This window comes from Chlorocebus sabaeus, chromosome 3 (genome assembly GCF_047675955.1).
Source record: "Chlorocebus sabaeus isolate Y175 chromosome 3, mChlSab1.0.hap1, whole genome shotgun sequence".
NCBI lineage: Eukaryota > Metazoa > Chordata > Mammalia > Primates > Cercopithecidae > Chlorocebus > Chlorocebus sabaeus.
In genome coordinates this window covers 95,015,475-95,036,626 of record NC_132906.1, presented here as the reverse complement: position 1 = coordinate 95,036,626, position 21,152 = coordinate 95,015,475, and the positions used below count along the sequence as shown (strand labels likewise).

General features: G+C 54.9%; 1 protein-coding gene across 4 annotated transcripts in view; it reads right to left on the bottom strand.

Annotated features, from left to right (window-relative positions):
* The window catches only part of TFDP1 (transcription factor Dp-1), a 59,840-nt gene that overhangs the window by 14,396 nt on the left and 24,292 nt on the right, over positions 1 to 21,152 (bottom strand). For all 4 annotated transcript variants that reach the window (XM_038007930.2, XM_038007929.2, XM_038007931.2 and 1 more), the window contains exons 3-4: positions 13,608 to 13,674; positions 2,570 to 2,676 (exon numbers count right to left, since the gene is read on the bottom strand). In XM_038007930.2, coding sequence (XP_037863858.1) covers positions 2,570 to 2,676; positions 13,608 to 13,674 — 174 coding nt within the window. The remainder of the gene's footprint in view (positions 1 to 2,569; positions 2,677 to 13,607; positions 13,675 to 21,152) is intronic.

Genomic DNA, 21,152 nt, shown 5'->3' with positions numbered 1-21,152 from the left:
TATAAAGCAAAACAAAAACTGAATTTTTAGCGTTTATCAAAATGGCATTTACTGAAAAGCCGTGATCAGCCGTGATCAGTTATATCAGCCGTATAACATGGAAGAGCTTCCACAAACCGCTACTTTCAATGGCCACAAAACTTCTGCAGAGCGAGGTTTCTGTCACCTCCCACTGGCAGGAAAGGGGCCATGAAAGCTGCGTGGGACCTGGAACCGCTCACTCAGGACAGCTGTGTGGGAGCACGCACGGGGTGCGGGGGAGCACGCATGGGGAGGGGGCGCGTGGGGGGGCTCACGGGGAAGGCAATCCCGCTCACATCTCTCAAAGGTGTGACCCACAAGCCGCTCTCTCTTAAAACTCATATCCTAAGATCTGTTAAAGAGTCCAGAGAATTTCAAGGGTATTTAAATAAATGGAAATAGCAGGACTGCATATAAAATAAAGACTAAAGTGCAAAAATGACCAAAATATCCCTGGTATGTGGTCATTGTTCTCTAAAGAAAACATGATTAGACCAAAGGGAGATGCCCTAGACAACAGAAAACAGCTCAGTACAGAGAGCTCTCTACAGGGCCGGGGACACCTGAGGATGCCTGGGGACACCTGAGAGAGACGTGAGGACACCTGGGGACACCTGAGAGACACGTGAGGACACCTGGGGACGCCTGAGAGATACCTGGGGACACCCGGGGACACCTGAGAGACACGTGAGGACAACTGGGGATGCCTGAGAGACACCTGAGGATACCTGGGGACACCTGAGAGACACGTGAGGACACCTGGGGACGCCTGAGAGATACTTGGGGACACCTGGGGACACCTGAGACACATGTGAGGACACCTGGGGACACCTGAGAGACACGTGGGGACACCTGAGAGACACCTGGGGACACCTGAGAGACACGTGAGGACACCTGGGGACACCTGAGAGACACCTGGGGACACCTGAGAGACACGTGAAGACACCTGGGGACACCTGAGAGACACGTGAGGACACCTGGGGACACCTGAGAGACACCTGGGGACACCTGGGGATGCCTGAGAGACACCTGGGGACACCTGAGAGACACATGAGGACACCTGGGGACACCTGAGAGACACGTGAGGACACCTGAGAGACACCTGAGAGACACGTGAGGACACCTGGGGACACCTGAGAGACACGTGAGGACACCTGGGGACACCTGAGAGACACGTGAGGACACCTGGGGACACCTGAGAGACACGTGAGGACACCTGGGGACACCTGAGAGACACGTGGGGACACCTGAGAGACACCTGGGGATGCCTGAGAGATACCTGGGGACACCTGAGAGACACGTGAGGACACCTGGGGACACCTGAGAGACACGTGAGACAACTGGGGACACCTGAGAGACACGTGAAGACACCTGGGGATGCCTGAGAGATACCTGAGAGACATGTGAGAGACACGTGAGGACACCTGGGGACACCTGAGAGACACGTGAGGACACCTGGGGATACCTGAGAGACACCTGGGAACACCTGAGACACACCTGAGGACACCTGGGGATGCCTGAGAGACACCTGAGGACACCTGGGGATAGGTGAACGGACAGGTTCTCATCCCACCCGGAGGTGTTCAATCCTTGTAAGAGGACAGGGCCACAGCATAGGCAGTGCAGGGTGAGGGGGTGGAGCGGACCAGGAGGCTGGGGTGCGAGAGGTGCTGCATCACCAAAGCCCACAGCTGGCAGGAACAGGGCTGGGACAGTTGCCCAGGCGGGGCCAGAGCATCATCTCAGGACCAGGAAGGAGCTCTCAGGCACCATAAACAAGTCCCTGAGGAAGGACTGGAAGCCCGGCCTAGCCTTGGGGTGGCTGTGTCCCTCCACCACCAGCTCCAGTCACAGCCGAACCTGCCCACCCAGTGCCTGGGGCCCCACTTCTGGTGAGGTCAGGATTCTGTGCGGGCTCCTTGTCTCCAATAGCCTGCCACCGGCAAGAACGCAGAGGGTGGACAGAGACAGGAAACAGCATTGTGACAAGCGGCATCAGTTGGCCAGCAGCAGCCCGGGGAGGGGGGATGCGCCGTTTCCCAACGCCCATGCGCCCCTCTCCTGTGCGCAGCTGAGGGAGCGGCATCTGCCCTGTCACTGCCCCGGGGCCAAGGCACAGCCACGGCCAGGGCCCTGCCCCCCTGGCTTCCCAGCCTGGTGTTGCCAGGAGGGCCACGGCCAACGCTCAGCCACATCACGTAAGCAGCCCTTGTTAGAAGAAGAGCTTTGAGCTCTGACACTAAGAGGAAGGTGCCTCTGGCTGGGGCCGGGGCCCCGCCCACCACCCTCCACCTACTGGAAGGACGGTGTGGGCTGGGGCACACAGGAGTGCTGTGCATGCCATCGTGTCTCCCACAACAACACGCAGGCAGCTGCAGAGGGCCGTGGAAAATCTAGCACTGGCCATGGGCTCCCTGACGAGGGGAAGGCCCTATGCTGCAACCAGAGTCCAAATCCAGGCAGGCCTGGGAGCACCCCCAACCACACGGCTCACCCAACCCCGACCCCGCACCAAGATCCCGACTGTCCGCTCCTGCAGGAGCCTTACCACTTGCTGGGCAATGTTGACATTGGACTGTCCAAAGGTTTTTGGCAAGAGCTGCTTCCCGAGCGGGTTGACAGTGGAGGGGTGAACGGCCACGAGGGACACCACGCCTGCAACACAAAGACACCAGGTCAAGGGGGAGACTCCTTTTCTAAGTTAAGGCTAAAAGTGACCGTCCAGCAAGACGGTGCTTCCAATTAGAGATGCTTAGCTTTCCCCACTTGTACTGTCTCAAATCCATGGCTCAAGTGCAAACACCTCCATGAAGCTTAATTCCCAACGTAAAACCGTAAGGGGAGAGCTGCAGGGCTGTGCTGACGCGACCCAGGTGACCCAGGCTGATCACCCACTGCTCTGGCCCCTCGGCGAGGTCTGCAGAACATGCTGGTGGGACCACGGCCTGGAAAAGTCTGTGATTCTGTGACAATTACGGAACAGAATTTTAAAACTAGAATTTTTATCCCAATATTTCTCTATGAGGCTGCAAACCTAGCATGGAAATCTGATAATCCACTTTTCCTTAGGAAGGAGAGCCACATCTGTTCCTAGGAAGGAGCGTGCCTTCTGTGGAGGCTGCGCCTCTAAACATACAGGAGCCCTCAGAACACTGGTGAAGCAAGTGGGGACCCCTCTGCAGGAGACGTGAGGCCTCTCTCCTCCAATAGCGGAATGCAAAAGGTCCTAGGGACATAGCAGTGGACAAAGTCCTGGAACATTTACACAAAAATAGTAAAATGAAGCAGTAATGATAAAGTTCAAAAACTGGCATCAGCGGGCAGAGAGAACAGAGGAACCTGTAAACTAGGCGGTAGCGAGCACCTGGGAAACAAGGTGGGAGGCCTGGGTGGCCAGCACAGCCCGCACGCGGAGGAGCAAGGGGCTCGCAGTGCCCCGCGGCATGGCTGGGGGAGCTGAGCCGATGGCCCCACATTGGAAAATGCGCGATACCCTCAGGTGAAGAAAAGACAGACTTGCAGGTCATGACAATATCAGGAAAGGAGAACTCCCCAATCTCACCACACCCCAGGCCTCCCCGGACGGCTGCCCATCCGACCTCGGGCCTCCCCCGACAGCCGCCCGAGGAGCTGCAGGCCCTGGACTTCCCCACAGGCATCTCTCTTCATTCCCACCAGTCAGCACCAAAATGACTCACAAATCATCAGTGAGACTTTCGAATATGTCATCTTTGCGATCTGGTTTCATTTTGGGGCCCTTTACAACCCATGCGTTCTAAGAACATCTACTGCTTTTTGTGTGTTTCTTTAAAATATACTAAAGAATGAATTTTGCTGCTACATAAGAACACTTAATAATTTCTCTTAATAACCTAAGTTGGCCAAGACAGATTATTAGGAAGTGATTAAAAAGACATTTGCCTTTTGATTCAACTGGGTTAAATATTAGTATTTTTACCAACCAGTATCAACACATATTTAAAACTCTTTTCTGGAACTAAAATAAGATGATCTGCTGTGGGATAATTTTCTTCCAAAAATAAAGATGCGTATCCTAAGAAAAGCAAATATTTACTTTTTAATTGTTTTATATATGTGAAAGGTATTTTTATTTTAGAATATTCAATTGAAAAGTAAAGATTGTACATATTCAAAATGTACAAGTGATGATTTGATGCACATATACACTGTGTAATACTTACCAGAGAAAGACTTTTTAAAAGCAAACATAATGTTCTACTATGCAGGGAATGATTTAAAATACACAATTAAACACTTTTCAGATTCATGTACAGATGAGTAAATAGTAAGCTTTCAAGAATATTTAGCTGATTCATTACAAAGATAATATCTTCTAAAATTTGCAAACGAGTCTCTAATAATGTGGAGAAAGCAACAGACCTCTGAGTTCACAAAAGCCAGTGGCACCGTCACTCCCCATCAGCAGCCAGGCAGCTCTTTCCGTCCTGCATGGCCGGGCCACAGTACCACAGCGCCCGGCCACAGCGCCGCCCACCAGCACCACAGGTACCGTGCACTCGGGCGTCCCAGTCTGGGGCTCCCCTTTCCTGCCCCAGCAGGGAGTGTGGGTAGGACTCGGGGATTCGGGGGGTGGTGGGGCTGTGGGGCAGCAGTGTAGCTGAGACCCTCGGGGCATCCGGCCTGCCCTCCATCTGCTCCGCCCACAGGCCGGCTGGCTGGCCCGCCTACGCCATCTGTCCTTCCAACCAGGTCTCTCCCTCTGGGCCAGAGGCCAGCACCATGAGGCTGGGGTGGGTTGCTAAGGGTTTTCACAGCTAGGAAGGGGGAGAAACACACAGAGGGGAAGAGGGTCCCTCCGCTGGTACCCAGCGCAGGATGAGTGAATGCAGGCAGACGTCCAGGGCCCCTGAGCTTCCCCACTCACTCCTGTTGTCCACCTGGAGTCTGAGCCCCCACACCAGTTGCAGGTAAAGGGTTTTGGAGCCCGAGGGCTTGCCAAGCACAGAGGGCCCCTCCCAGCCTAGACACAAACCAACAGAGGACCTCTGAGCAGCACACCACATCAACCAGCAGCACCCCTGGGTCACCAGCTGAGTCTCTGCAGGACAGAGGGCAGGGTACGTGCATCAGTAACAGGGAGAAGAAAGAAATCCTGAGGCTGGGGTGAGTATCCCGTGCCCCGCCCCAGAGCAGCATTTCAGAAGGGCCTTGAGATAGGGGCTGAGTTCGCACGCCCACCCGGCCAGTGAGCAGCAAGGCCCCTCCCTGAAGACATCTCAGACCCACACCCAGAAGTACAGGCTGGAAAGGGCAGTGACTTCTGGGGACCAGAGCTGGGTGGGTGGGTTTCTTTTTTTTTTTTTTTTTTGAGATGGAGTCTCGCTCTGCTGCCCAGGCTGGAGTGCAGTGACATCATCTCGGCTCACTGCAACCTCTGCCTCCCGGGTTCCAGCGATTCTCCTGCCTCAGCCTCCTGAGCAGCTGGGACTACAGGCATCCGCCACCACGCCCGGCTAATTTTTGTATTTTTAGTAGAGACGGGGTTTCACCATGTTGGCCAGGCTGGTCTTGAACGCGTGACTTAAGGTGATCCACCCGTCTTGGCCTCCCAAAGTGCTGGGATTACAGGTGTAAGCCAATGTGCCTGGCCGGGCTTCTTGTTTCTATTCATTGAGAAACTTTTCAAATACAAACAATAACACGACAATTTTATTCCAGTACACTTAAAATACACTGTTATCATACTTGCTTCAAGTTTCGTAGAGACATAAGGAGCAGAAATAAAATGAGTCCCCAGGATCCTCAGCCTCCCCGCGAGGCTGCCCGTGTGCAGCACCCAGGGCCTGCAGGGACGTACTCACTTCATTTTTCATACTTTTCCAGGATGTGCTGAACTGAACCTAAGGCTATAACGATTGTTTTTTGTGTGCCTCTGAAACACAGACAAATACTATATGGCTCGCATTCTGCAATTCTGCCAACGCTGTGTTCAGACTTACCCACACGTACAGATCAGGCTGATTTCCTCAAACGCTGCTATGCTATTCCATTGTAATAAAGTGGTCATATGAACACAGACGTCATATGAAAATGCTGTTTGTTATTACTGAACCGCATGCTGTGTGTTTTTCTCAGCACACCTGCTGCCAGCGAAGCCTGGGTCCAAGCGGCCGCTGTCCCAGAGTCCGCCCAGTTCCCCAAGCGGTCATTCCAGTCCAAATGCACCAGTGGCAGCCAGGCTGTCGCTCCCCGCCACTTTTTTGTCCACCTCAGGGTAGAATGTTATTTCAATTAGTAGTAGTTGTTGTTTTTGAGACAGGGTCTCACTCTGTCACCCAGGCAGGAGTGCGGTGGTACAATCTCAGTTCACTGCAACCTCCACCTCCCGGTTCAAGGGATCCTCCCACCTCAACCTCCCAAGCAGCTGGTCCTACAGGCTCGCACCACCACACCCGACTAATTTTCTTATTTTTTGTAAAGACAGGGTTTCGCCACATCGCACAGACTGGTCTTGAACTCCTGAGTTCAAGTCATCCACCCGCCTTGGCCTCTCGAAGTGCTGGGACTACAGGTGTGAGCCACCTTGCCCAGCCAATCATTTAGTTTTAATCTGGCAATATAAGTAGAGTGTTCCACACATTTTCTGGTAAGACTGCCCCACACAATCTATGCGTGGGAGGGAGGAGGACTAACATTTCAGGGACAAGCTGAGTCACATGAAGACATGGCCCACAAGCCGACTCTACAGAAATAATATTGTTTCAACTGTAAAAGGCACACATAGCCTTTTTCAAATGAACTAATTAAAAACATTTTATATACAGCATTTTAAATGGAGAATTCCTTTCTTGGGAAGAAAATTAGTTAAGAATATATATGGTCTGAGTTGCTATAATCCATTAACAGAAAAAGGAGTCTAAATACAGTACTCACATTTTTATCATTACTTATCCTATTCTATTAATATCTACAGGGCTTAAGATAAATTATGAAACCATAAAGTTTTGTATTTTCTGAAAAACAATTTTAACTTCTTTACATTGTCAGAGCCAGACGTCTACGAGTTACTGTTTTGCCCACCAAGCTGGAGATGTTTTGTCTGCTCATCTGGTCAAGCACAGCCCCTCTGCAGGGGAGCGGCTCCGCAGGGGAGAGCCTCTGTGGCTGGCTTGCAAGCAGCATTTGTGCACACTTGACCGGCCACAACGGAACATTCTTCTCTGTTGTCAGCACTGAGGAGGAAGCTCCTGCCTCAGTGACCACAGCCAGGCACCTGCCCCATGGAGACATTGCTCTCCCCAGACTCCATTCAGACTCAGGAGACCTGAGCTCCTAGAACGCAGGTTGAGGCAGCTCCCACACAAAACCTATCCTCTGGCAGTTATCAGAGACCTCAGCTGCACAAACCACACACCTACTGTGCCTGACGTGCCTACTGTGCCTCACGTGGCTGGGCCCCCGGCAGGACCTGCTCCTGAGAACAGGCAGTTACTACTCCAAGTTCACAGCATGGCTGAAGTCACTCCCACGAACCTCTCTGCACAAACACACAGAGCTCCAGGAGGCTACCCTGCATCCAAGAGTCATCATCTCACACCTGGGAACAAGGGTTACAGCCACAGAAATGTCATTACTGGGCTAAAAACAGAGGCTGGGTTTTTAATGTCCTTCGGGTTAAAAATAGAGAAATATGAAGAGAGAAAAAGCTGATGGCCTCTCCTGACAGTTTTGTAGGAGGTTAGAAGTTTGAAGAGGCCAACCAAAAGTTATACCCTCCCTTCCTATAACCCGCTTCCTAACAGTTGTACAAAGACCAGTGCGTGTGTGTGTGGGGGGCACAGTTCACAAGTGACAGTCACCACGAGTAAGGAATTACGTAAGCAACACTAAGCTTCTGACCACACATCACTGCTAAATTTCCTCCTCCACTTAGAACCCTAAAGCCGACACACATGAGACTGAAGCAGGAGGAAAGTAAAGACACAACACAGGGTGATGCTCTTTTGGAAGCAGTCATTCTGGGCTAAGAGGACATGTATAATCAAATGCCCACATGTGCTGGGCACTCCCATATGAGCAGCAACCAAGGGACCCGGGCCCGGCACCACAGACAGGGTGAGCCTGCACCGCACACAGCCATGACCTGTGTCTGAGCGCCCTCCACGGACCCACTATGTTAAAAATCATGAGCACACTATGAGAAAAAGGCAGCAAATAACAAAAGGTAGCAAAACACATCGCAGTCGCCGAAGCCACCACTGGAAGGGCCCCAGTGACTAAAAACAGGAGCCATCACACAGCATGGGGAGGACGCAGACACTCCACGCACCAGCTGCCAAAGTACACGCTCAAATGTACACTTACACATTTACTCTTTATTTATTTTTTTTTTTTTGAGACAGAGTCTCACTCTGTCACCCAGGCTAGAGGGCAGTGGAGCGATCTTGGTTCACTGCAACCTCCACCTCCTGGGTTCAAGTGATTCTCCTGCCTCAGCCTCCTGAGTAGCTGGGATTACAGGCGCGCACCACAGCGCCCCAGTAATTTTTATATTTGTAGTGGAGAGGCAGTTTCACCATGTTGGCTAGGCTGGTCTTGAACTCCTGACCTCAGGTGATCCACCTGCCTCGGCCTCCCAAAGTGCTGGGATAACAGGTGTGAGCCACTGTGCCCAGCCTACTCATTTGAGACGGGGTCTGGCTCTGTCGTCCAGGCTGGAGTGCAGAGGCTCAATCAAAACTTACTGCAGCCTCGACCTCCCAGGCTCAAGTGATCCTCCTGCCTCAGCCTCCCGAGTAGCTGTGACTATCTGTAGGCATGCGCCACCATGCTTGGCTACTTTTTTTTTTTTATTTTGTAGAGATGGGGCCTCACGTTGTTGCCCAGGCTGGTCTTGAACTCCTGGCCTCAAGCAATCCTCCCACTGCAGCCCCCCAAATCTCACTGCAGCACTGAGATTTCTGGTGTGAGCCCCTGCACCTGGCCTACACACGTATCTGCACTCTCAGGAACAGTGTGGGCAGATTCTCGGTGAGCCTGGATCACCCCTCGGTACAGGGGGTGCACAGGCAGCCCTGAGGTACAGACAGACAAGCACACTTCCAGGCCAGCTGTGGCCTCCCGGCTGGCCTCCCTGAGGACGAGGCGCAGGTCAGACAGGATTGCACACATCAGGGAGGAGGATGCAGGCAGCCCTGGGGCCAGGTCACGCTGGGACAGGGGCAGGGTGGACCAGGCAAAGCCAGAGGGAAAGCTCCTACCAGTACTGCGGGGCCACAGGCATGATATGAGTAGGAGCCCACCTGTGACACACAATGCCTGAAAACCCAACACCACCAAACGCTGGTGAGGACGTGGAACTGTCAGACACACAAAGTGTGTGTGCAAATGTTCACAGCAGCATTTTGCTCTCAGGAAACAATTAGAGGCAAACCAAACAGCCACAACTAAAATAGCCACGTAAAATGTATTGTCAAAACCTCCACGTTGGGACTCTCATCCTTGGGGAGCCTGTGGATGCAAAGTGTCTCGAGTTTGGTGCATTTCTCTGGGTGGAAAGCAGTTTTCTGAGCCTCGAAGGGTGTGGTGGTCAGTTTTACGTGTCAGCCTGACGGTGCTCTATCCCGTTACTCAGCCAAAGGCCAGCCGAGAACTTGCCGCTAAGCTCCTTGAAAAGGAGCCATTAAGCAAAGGAGACTGTGCTCGATGCAGGTGGGCCTCGTCTAACCCGTTGAAGGCTTTTAGAGCAAAACCTACATTTTTCCAGAAAAAGAATTCATCACCAACCGCCCTGCAGGCTCCGCCCCGATGGCCCCACTATGGCTAGGCTGGGTCCTGTCGTGAGTCCCCACCTGGGTTCCCCGTCCCCCTGGCTGTTGCTCTAGAGAACACTGACAATCACAGTGGGGACCTGGACAAAGGCCCCCCACAGCAGCAGCAGGAAGAGACACAGTGGCCCCAGGCAGCTGTGGCGTGGAGTGGAGCTGGGAGGACCAGGGCCAGGGACCCACGAGGAGCCTCGGCTGGGCTCATTCCCTCCACCTTCCCCTGATCCACTCTCACTGGGACAGCTCCTGTCCTGCCTTAAGATCTGACTCAAGGAAGGCCTCCACAGCCCTCGAAGTGCTACCAACCATGCCCTGGGCTCGCAGGGCACAGACGGAGGGAGGCGGAGCCTTGCTCACTTGCACCACCGAGGGCAACTCAAAAAGCACCCGCAACGGCTCCATCTAAGGGCGCCGAGGACCCTGCCTAGACCGCCCCACCTCCCAAACTAGAGGCAAGGGGGGCCCACTAGTGAAGACGGGTGTCTGTTGGGGAGGCAAGGGCTGCACGCTCACACACACGCAACTCACACACATGCACAATCAGAACTCACACTCAACTCATGCACATACACGCACACTCACACAACTCATACTCAACTCGCATATACACACACTGATTCAATTCACGCACACAACATACACACATGCACACGCACAGAACACAACACACACAACACTCCACACACAAAACTCACTCAACTCACACCCAACTCACACGTGCACATGCACACAACTCACATGCAACTCACGCACAACTCACACAACTCACATACTCACATCTCACATGCACACAACTCATGCACACAACATACCTCGACTCACAAATGCATGAACACAACTGACACAACTCACGTGAACTCATGCACACTCACAACACATGCACTCCACACACTCCTCACAATTCACACATACAACTCACTTGCACACACATGCACACAACTCACTCGCATGCACACACACACAAATTCACAGGTACACTCACGTACTCACACAACTCACGCACACAACACACATGCACACTCAACACATACTCAATTCATGCACACTCAGACATGTAGTCATTCCTCATGCACAATGCACCGACAAGCACTCCTCACATACACTCATTCACGCATACCCACTGACACTCATGCACACACTCCTCACATGCACACTCAGTGACACACACGTTCCTCACGTGCACTCATGCACACATATTGACACAGACACATGCAAACACCAACAAACTGTTCTATTTGTTAAACAGAATTCTCTGGAACAAACACCAGAAGTGAACACTGGTGCTAACATGCTGGGCAGAAGAGGAAAGGAAACCTCTCTGCACCTCTTCATACTTCAAAATTTTTAAATTTTGAAAGTATGAGGCTTGGCCCTGCTACCTGTCCCTTTCTGTCCAGTGCTGGTGCGGGTGCCCATGGTGCCATCTGCCTCCAACCCCTACGTGCTGCAGTAGGGGTTGACGAACATGTTTGACGAACATGTCACTGATGCAAAAGCAAATTTAAAATAACCACGTGTGGCCAGGTGCAGTGGCTCACGTCTGTAATCCTAGCACTTTGGGAGGCCGAGGCGGGCGGATCATGAGGTCAGGAGTTCGAGACCAGCCTGATCAACATGGTGAAACCCCATCTCTACTAAAAATACAAAATTAGCTGGATATGGTGGTGAGCACCTGTAATCCCAGCTACTCAGGAGGTTGAGGCAGGAGAATTGCTTGAACCCAGGAGGCGGAGGTTGCAGTGAGCCGAGATCACGCCACTGCACTCCAGCCCGGGTGACAGAGTGAGACTCCATCTCAAAAACAACAACAACAAAGACTCCACGTGTGTGGTGGAATCAACACCAGGTGAGGGCAGGGGAGGCCCAAGAGCCGCTGCCGGCAATCTGAGGAAAGAACTGACCATCCCAAGGCTCACCTCGTGGGGATCAGGGGCCGGGGCACGTGGGGCAAGCAGATGGGAAGCGCACGGCCGCGCAGGGTCAAAACCAGAATATTTTCAGCTATGCCACGAATGCCAGAATATGTTCCCTCCTAATCCCTGCAATTCAACTCTTCAGCTCCATTAAACCTGTTACAGATTTAAGCACAGATTTGTGAAGAAGAATGGAAAAGGAGAAAGCCCACATGTGGTAAGAAAGCCAACTGCATGTAACCTAACAAGAGGAATTTAAATTCAACACCACAGTAACAGACTTCATCATTTCAAGCATAAAATGGTGAAAATGGTGAATTTCTCATTGTTATTTCTGCTTTATCACTTGAACAGAAAATGTCATGCCTGCAACTTGTGCACTTTTAAGTGTTTAATTAGTTATACTAAGACTATACTTCTCTCGAGCAATCTGTGAATCCTCAAATGATCAAGACAAAAAGCTCATAAATAATCCTAAAAGGGCTGCGTAGATTTGCCCCCTATTCCTAGAAAAGCAGCAGGGAAGGACCTGCGTCAGCAGAAGAGCAGGGCCAGTCCCACCACCTTCCTCTGGCAGGGCCCAGAGGCAGCAGGAGGCTGGGGAGGCTGCAGGCTGGCTCAGGTCAAAGGCCAAGTTCTCTCAAGGAAGAGACCAGAGTAGGACCTAGGGACAGGCCCCAAGGAGACACCTGGACCTGGCTCCGCAGCACGCAGGGGTTGGAGGCAGATGGCACCATGGGCACCCGCACCAGCACTGGACAGAAAGGGACAGGTAGCAGGGCCAAGCCTCAGCAGAGAGCTGGTGGCCTGGTCACCACACTACCACGCCCCAGAGCCACGGCAAGCACTGAGAGGTCACTTACAAGGGTCTCAATGTTAAGAGTAAAAAAAGCTCATTTTATATATGGAAATAATTAGAAAAATCAGAAAGTTCCTTCTAGGAATCTAAACCGGAAACGCATTCAGGCCTCTAGGCTCCTCCCTGGGCTGACGCAACCAGGTGCATGCATGTCGCGACCAGAGTACTCAGTGGACCCACTAGGTTCTGCAGGCAGAAACGTCTTAGGACAAAGCAAGCTCTTCCACAAGCTTGTCTCCCAGCAATATCACAACAAACCACAATGAACTGCCCTGCACGCACTCCCAGCTCCACACAGCACAACCTCTCACGAGGGGCCAAGCACCGCACATCAAAGCTTCTAAGTGGTGTGTCCTAACCCAGCACAGGTAAGGAGTTTACCTGGGAAGTAACCAGGTGAGCACACACACCTTCATGAACGTAAACCACAGCACCACTCCAAGGTGTAAAATGGAAACTGCCAACCGTGGGACCTGGAAGAGGCGGCTTCAACCTCTCCAGTTGACTTCCTTCCCTGGATTCCTCAAGACAAGAAAAATGGCTTTTCCTCAAGAGCCAGTAAAACATACATGCGAAGCGTTAAACGTGGCAAGTGCTTGCTTCGCAGGAGGTGTGCACTATGGTACACCCATCTTTCCTCAAACAGCACAGGTGAGTCAGGCTTCTGGAAGAGCCCACACCACTGCTGAGACGTCATTATCTTTGGGTGGCGGGAAAACAAATTACCTTTATTTCTTCTTAACATTATTCTACCTTTTTCTGAACTTTTGCAAATAGTATACATACCTTAGAATTCAAAATCCGCAAAGCTACTGGTGTGTGTGTGCAGGCTGTGTTCTAAATATTAGAAGGCCCCTACGCCCACCCTCCTGGGTTCTCAGAGCACAAAGGTGCCCGTGCAGGAGATGCCATCATTAGCAAGAGGCTTCAACGTCAACAGCTTCATAAACACGTGAAGCTTCACGCATTCATCAACACAAGTGTGTCCAGAACAGGTGCCCTTACCTTTTCCGGGACTAAGGTTCTGGTCTATGAAGACCTTGAGTTCTCCGTTGGCTTCAATTAGACCGGCCTGCAGAAAGCAACAAAACAATAATAAATACAACAGCTAAAAGGGCTACGAAACTAGGGGTGTCTAAAACCACCCTCAAGGGTTCTATCAAATAACGTCATAAAAAGGCAGAAGGGCCACAGTTAAGCAACTCCAGGAACACCCCGGAGAACGCCAGGTCCGGAGAAGGAACGTCGCTATCACCATGGCACCTGCAGGGCCAAAACAGCACCGTCACCAGGAATTAGCCATGACTTACAGAATCCACACAGTCTTGAAAAATCACAACTGTAATGATGAGGAAAACGTTCACAATAGAATGTTAAACGAAAGGCGGCACAGATAAAGAGTACAGCCACACAGCGGGGGCACAGGCATGACTGCGCAGTCACACAGCGGGGGCACAGGCGTGACGGCACGGCCACACAGCGGGGGCACAGGCGTGACTACGCAGCCACACAGCGGGGGCACAGGCGTGACGGCGCAGCCACACAGCGGGGGCACAGGCGTGACGGCGCAGTCGCACAGCGGGGGCACAGGCGTGACGGCGCAGTCGCACAGCGGGGGCACAGGCGTGACGGCGCAGTCACACAGCGGGGGCACACGTGTGATGGTGCAGCCACATAGCCGGACACACATGCGTGATGGTACAGCCATACAGAGGGGCACACGTGTGACAGTACAGCTGCACCGCAAGAACACACGTGTGATGGCACAGCCACAGCAGGGGCACACACGTGATGGTACAGCTATACGGCAGTAACACACACCTAACGGTACAGCCACACAGCAAGACACATTAAGGGGGACTCCTATCAGAATTGTCAACCTCATCCTGCTTCTCCAGAAAAGTCATGAAATCTTTCATTCTCTTCCTAGTCCCAACAAAATGTCAGTCCCCAGGGGCTGGGCTCTGCGAAGGAAAGGCCATCCCAAGAGGAGGTCTTGGAGGGGCAGCCTCTGGGAGTGGCGTGCTGGCAGCCCAGGCGTGGCAGCCTGAGCATGAGCACACACACGGCAGCACGCTTGAGTACCCAGGGTCCGAGGAGGCCACGCACCTCAGGCAGTGGGGCTGGGGGGCGGCGATGGGGGTTGCTGTCTTCGCTGAGGGTAAAGGCACCCGAATGCACCCTTCTGTAGACAACACCACGGGAACAAGGAGACGCCATGACCCCATGGTGCCACCCAGGTAAGTCAGGGGACATGGAGAGGCAGCCCAGGTACAAGCCAGGCAGCCAAGACTAAAAGCCCAGCAAGACGACCCCTGCAAGACCACCGGACAATTTCCTGGGCCTCTTCACAACCCCCCTTCCCCACAGAAGATGAGGAAAGCCAGGGCTGCCCGTAAGCTTGAGGACGGTGGCAAGTTCACGTCCTAGGAGGCTAAAAAAAGACAGGAAGGACAGACGTTCAAACCGGGTCCAACCGCACTTTCTGAGTCTGGCTGTGCAGCAGGCACCATCCCAGCCTTGGCTGTGGGACTTGCTGGGAGGTGGGTGAACGACCCAGTGACCACCTGCACACAGAGCCAGGTGAGGTGGGATGTGCAGGAGGGGCTGCATCACACTGGCCACACCAAGGGGCTGGGATCCAGGCTCCACCACGCCCAGGGGCCCAAAGACGGCTGGTGATGCAATCTCAAGGAAAAGAGCCGTGGGGCAAGAACCTGACCACACCCAGGAGGTGCCTCTGAGGCCACCAACCTGATGCAGCACCAGACAGGCCCGCAGAGGGCTACGCAGACACAAACGCACGACACCACACAGGCCCGCAGAGAGCTACGCAGACACAAACGCACGACACCAGACACACCCACAGAGGGCTACGCCGGCACAAACGCACGACACCAGACAGGCCCGAAGAGGGCTACGCCGGCACAAACGCACGACACCAGACAGGCCCGCAGAGAGCTACGCAGACACAAACGCACGACACCAGACAGGCCCGCAGAGGGCTACACCGGCACAAACGCACGACACCAGACACGCCCGCAGAGAGCTACGCAGACACAAACGCACGACACCAGACAGGCCCGCAGAGGGCTACGCAGACACAAACGCACGACACCAGACACACCCACAGAGGGCTACGCCGGCACAAACGCACGACACCAGACAGGCCCGAAGAGGGCTACGCCGGCACAAACGCACGACACCAGACAGGCCCGCAGAGAGCTACGCAGACACAAACGCACGACACCAGACAGGCCCGCAGAGGGCTACACCGGCACAAACGCACGACACCAGACACGCCCGCAGAGAGCTACGCAGACACAAACGCACGACACCAGACAGGCCCGCAGAGGGCTACGCAGACACAAACGCACGACACCAGACAGGCCCGCAGAGGGCTACGCAGACACAAACGCACGACACCAGACAGGCCCGCAGAGGGCTACGCAGACACAAACGCACGACACCAGACAGGCCCGCAGAGGGCTACGCAGACACAAACGCACGACACCACACAGGCCCGCAGAGAGCTACGCAGACACAAACGCACGACACCAGACACACCCACAGAGGGCTATGCCGGCACAAACGCACGACACCAGACAGGCCCGAAGAGGGCTACGCAGACACAAACGCACGACACCAGACAGGCCCGAAGAGAGCTACGCAGACACAAACGCACGACACCAGACAGGCCCGCAGAGGGCTACGCAGACACAAACGCACGACACCAGACAGGCCCGCAGAGAGCTACGCAGACACAAACGCACGACACCACACAGGCCCGCAGAGAGCTACGCAGACACAAACGCACGACACCAGACAGGCCCGCAGAGGGCTACGCAGACACAAACGCACGACACCACACAGGCCCGCAGAGGGCTACGCAGACACAAACGCACGACACCAGACAGGCCCGCAGAGGGCTACGCAGACACAAACGCACGACACCACACAGGCCCGCAGAGGGCTACGCAGACACAAACGCACGACACCAGACAGGCCCGCAGAGGGCTACGCAGACACAAACGCACGACACCAGACAGGCCCGCAGAGAGCTACGCAGACACAAACGCACGACACCAGACAGGCCCGCAGAGGGCTACGCAGACACAAACGCACGACACCAGACAGGCCCGCAGAGGGCTACGCAGACACAAACGCACGACACCAGACACGCCCGCAGAGGGCTACGCAGACACAAACGCACGACAGGAAAAGTGTGACCCGTGGTCAACGATGGTGCCTGAAGGTCGGCATGCATGGCTTTGTGCTGGCACCCATTAGTGTGTTACAGGTGTGAGATGCCAGATGTCCTGGTCACCATGAGGGCAATACCATCCAGGCCAGGTTGGTAAGGCCGAGACGTTAAGCCTGGGAGAGAAAGGGCAGGAGGGTACGGCCAGTTAGAAAAAGGCGAGTGGGTGTGGACAGGTGGCTGAGCCAGGTACACACGGCCAAGTGGCTATGGCGGGCCAGAACCCACAGGAGATGAAGGCCAAGACACTACAGCAAAGTAGGTAAGGTCAGGTGACTATGACCAAGGAAGTGAAAGCAAACTAGGTAAGACTGAGAAGTTAAACACAAGGTGGGTCAGCCAGGAGGGAACAGTCAGGAGGTTAAGGCCTGGTGGGTGAGGCCGGGAGGCAAGGGCCTCGGTCAGGGCTGGTCAGGCTTGAGCCCAGCTTGAGCACCTGTGTGGGAGTGGAGCGTGCTCCAGCCCCGGGTGCGTGGAGCTGGAGGAAGCCCTGCCAGGGGTCTGATGGAGCAAGTCCCAGTTGTGGAGGACGACCGCCCTCCCCTCTACACAGCCAGGACTGTGCCCAGTTCCCCTGCGTGGCATCTGCGCTCCCAGCCCTGGCCTGTGGCAACCATGGTTCGGGCTCTGAAGCTGTTTCGTACCACTGTCCCTGTCTATCACCCTCCCTCACCAGGATGAACAAATGAGCGCCTGCTAAGAAGTGCAGGGCCAGGGACTAGTGCAGGGCACACACTGCCCAGGGTGGCACAGCACCTTTTTTCTGTTGGTGGGGACAGCCCGATGGGCAGAGACAGAGCGGGGGCTGCTCCTCCCCATGCCTGCAGGGCGTGTGGAAGACCCCCAGGAGCAGCGGCTGCCTGCGGCCTCCATGAAACACTGGTAAGTCAGGCCTCAACAGAGGAGCCCGACTAGGGCCACCGTGCACTCAGACACGGGCCTGGCCCAGCCACCACGAAGCTCGTGTCTGTAAACGTTCTGCCGCTGCTCACAGAAAACACTCCTCAGGTGCACCAACACAGGCCCTGCGAGAACGCCAACTGCCCCTGCCCAGGGGAGACCTCGGCAGCTGCGGGGGCTGGGGCACCAGTGGCCTGGATATTTCTCACTCCGCCCCATTGACGCGGTGGTCAGCCCCAGCTGGGACAGGAACTCAGCAATCCCTGAGTAGCCCACGCCCAGGAAACTGAGGTCCAGGAGACCACGGCCCCGTCCCCGCCACCCACTGGCACAGCCCCTCCTTCCGGGCAGTGCTTCCTCCTCCCCAGCAGCTGTCCAGGGAGTTAACGGCCAGGCTGCGGACCCAGGCGGCCCTTCCAGGAAGACTGAGATGGGGTGAAGGGGCCAGTCTTTCTCCGCCAGCCTCAACGTTGTGACATAAAGCTCTGGGGTAACTGCACGGACGCGGCGCACACAGTGACGGCAGCCAGTGAGGAGAGAACAAGGCCCACACGTGGGCCGGAGTGGCACTGCCAACACAAGCGTGGCATCATCTGTGGGTCCAACTGGGTCTGCCACAAGCATCGTTTTGCTCCAGGAAAAACCCTTCATTCCCCTTCTTTATGCAACTCATGCTTCTGAAAGTAGAAACGGCAGATAGCACTTCAAAATCCACAGCCTCGGCCTGCTGGTTCCACCGGCCATGTGCCCAGGTGTCGCCAGATCCCTGGCAAGCACCCGCAGCTCACAGCTGGCCCGTCCTCAGCTTTCTCCTGGAGAAGCTCTGGGCCCAGGAGGCAGGGGGCATGAATGACGCCCTGCGCTGTCTCAGCAGCAGTGCTGACGCCGCCACCTGCACGGCTCTGCCGAGGGCCAGCCTCCCTGCAGGGTGTTTAGCGGCATCCTCAGCCTTCACCCCGGGTGGGACAACCGGAATCATCTCCGGACACTGCAAAGCCACCTGCAGCCAAGAACCACAGACTCAGAGGCACGACTTCTGGGGCCGCAGGGCCTCTAAAGCAGACCTCTCCAGAGCTGGCGGAGAACAAGTGCACACCTGGCTACAGAGGCTACAGTCTCAACCTTAATTTCCAACTAGGAACATGAGGCTGTAAGACAGGAAATCTGACCTAAAAGGAAACCACACAGTGGGTTCCTGTGGCTGCCTGTAAGTGCCTATCTTGATGGGATGCGCTTACTCCACACTGAGTTTGACAAACACTGAAAATATTTCATAATACAATGTGTGTCAAAATCACAAGGGAAATGCAAACTCTCCTTTCCATAAAGGAGACTAGAAAACAAAACCACCACCTAGACTGCCTCTGTTCACAGATCATCTGAAGAACTCACACAAATGTTCTACAAACCAGCACTGGAGGAGGGTGAACTGGGGAGACGTGAGTGGGAGCAGGCGGCTGACGGCGGGGCTGGGGCACACAGCCTCCAGGAAGGCTCTGCGGCGTCTTCACGTGCGGCCCTCCTAATCCTGCTTGGGATGGTATTTCGAAGTGACTGGGCCACGAAGGCACAGCCTCCCAGATGGAATTTGTGCCCTGATAAAGGGGCTCCCTGGCCCTTCCACCAGGTGAGGGCACAGCAAGAAGACGCTACTTACCAGCCAAGCAGCGGCTCTCACCAGACACCAAACCTACCAGGGCCTTGACAGTGGACTCCTAGGCTCCCGAGCTGTGAGCAGTCGATTCCTATTGTTTACAAGCTGCCCGATTCATGGTCACAGTATTCTTGTGACGGCAGCCCAAGCAACCAGGACAGGCTCTCCTGCAAATACCCACCACTGTGCTGCCTTTCCAATGGGCCCTCCTGCAGACATCCACCACCACACCGCCTTTCCAACGGGCTCCCCAGCAGACACTCCCCACCGCACCACCTTCCCACAGGATCCCCTGCGGACACTCCCCACCGCACCACCTTCCCACAGGATCCCCTGCGGACACCCACCACCGCACCACCTTCCCACAGGATCCCCTGCGGACACCCACCACCGCACCACCTTCCCACAGGATCCCCTGCGGACACCCACCACCGCACCGCCTTCCCACAGGATCCCCTGCGGACACCCACCACCGCACCGCCTTCCCACAGGATCCCCTGCGGACACCCACCACCGCACCGCCTTCCCACAGGATCCCCTGCGGACACCCAGCACCGCACCGCCTTCCCACAGGATCCCCTGTGGACACCCACCACCGCACCACCTTCCCACAGGATCCCCTGCGGACACCCACCACCGCACCACCTTCCCACAGGATCCCCTGCGGACACCCACCACCGCACCACCTTCCCAACAGGATTCTATGCAGGCACTCACCACTGCACCATCTCCTACCGGCTCCCCTGTGGACACTCACCACTGCACCACCTTCCCACAGGATCCCCTGCAGACACCCACCACCGCACCACCTTCCCACAGGATCCCCTGCAGACACCCACCACCGCACCACCTTCCCAACAGGATTCTATGCAGGCACTCACCACTGCACCATCTCCTACCAGCTCCCCTGTGGACACTCACCACTGCACCATCTCCTACCGGCTCCCCTGTGGACACCCACCACCGCACCACCTTCCCACAGGATCCCCTGTGGACACCCACCACTGCACCGCCTTCCCACAGGATCCCCTGCAGACACCCACCACCGCACCACCTTCCCACAGGATCCCCTGCGGACACCCACCACCGCACCGCCTTCCCAACAGGATTCTATGCAGGCACTCACCACTGCACCATCTCCTACCGGCTCCCCTGTGGACACTCACCACCGCACCACCTTCCCACAGGATCCCCTGCAGACACCCACCACCGCACCAACTTCCCACAGGATCCCCTGCGGACACTCAACATTGCGCCACTTTCTCCCTGAACTGACTTCTGTGACCCAACCCCCAGGAGGATGGAAATAAGGGGCGACTTCTGAAGCTAGGTCACTCCCTGCCCTGTTGCGAAAGCTGGTGCCATGGTGTGAGGATACTCAAGAGGCCCTGAGTGGTCCTGGTGCCGAGGCTCCTCCTGCTACTGCTGCCACAGGTGAGACATCCTGGAAGCGGACTCCCAGACCTTGGTCTTGAGGTCTGCAGAGCTGGGCAACGTCTCAACTGCAACTGCGTGAGACTCCAGGACAGAAGCACCCAACCAAGCCACTCCCAAACTCCGGGCCCACAGCCATTGTGTGGGGGTAAGAGAGCGTATTGTTTTAAGCCACTACATTCATCTGTTTCACAGCAATAGATAACACAGCAGTTAAAGAGTTTTCTCTAGAACATTAAAAAAAAGTGGTTAGTTTCATCAACCAGGTCGTCACTGAATTTATTTTCGAAGGGATCTTGAA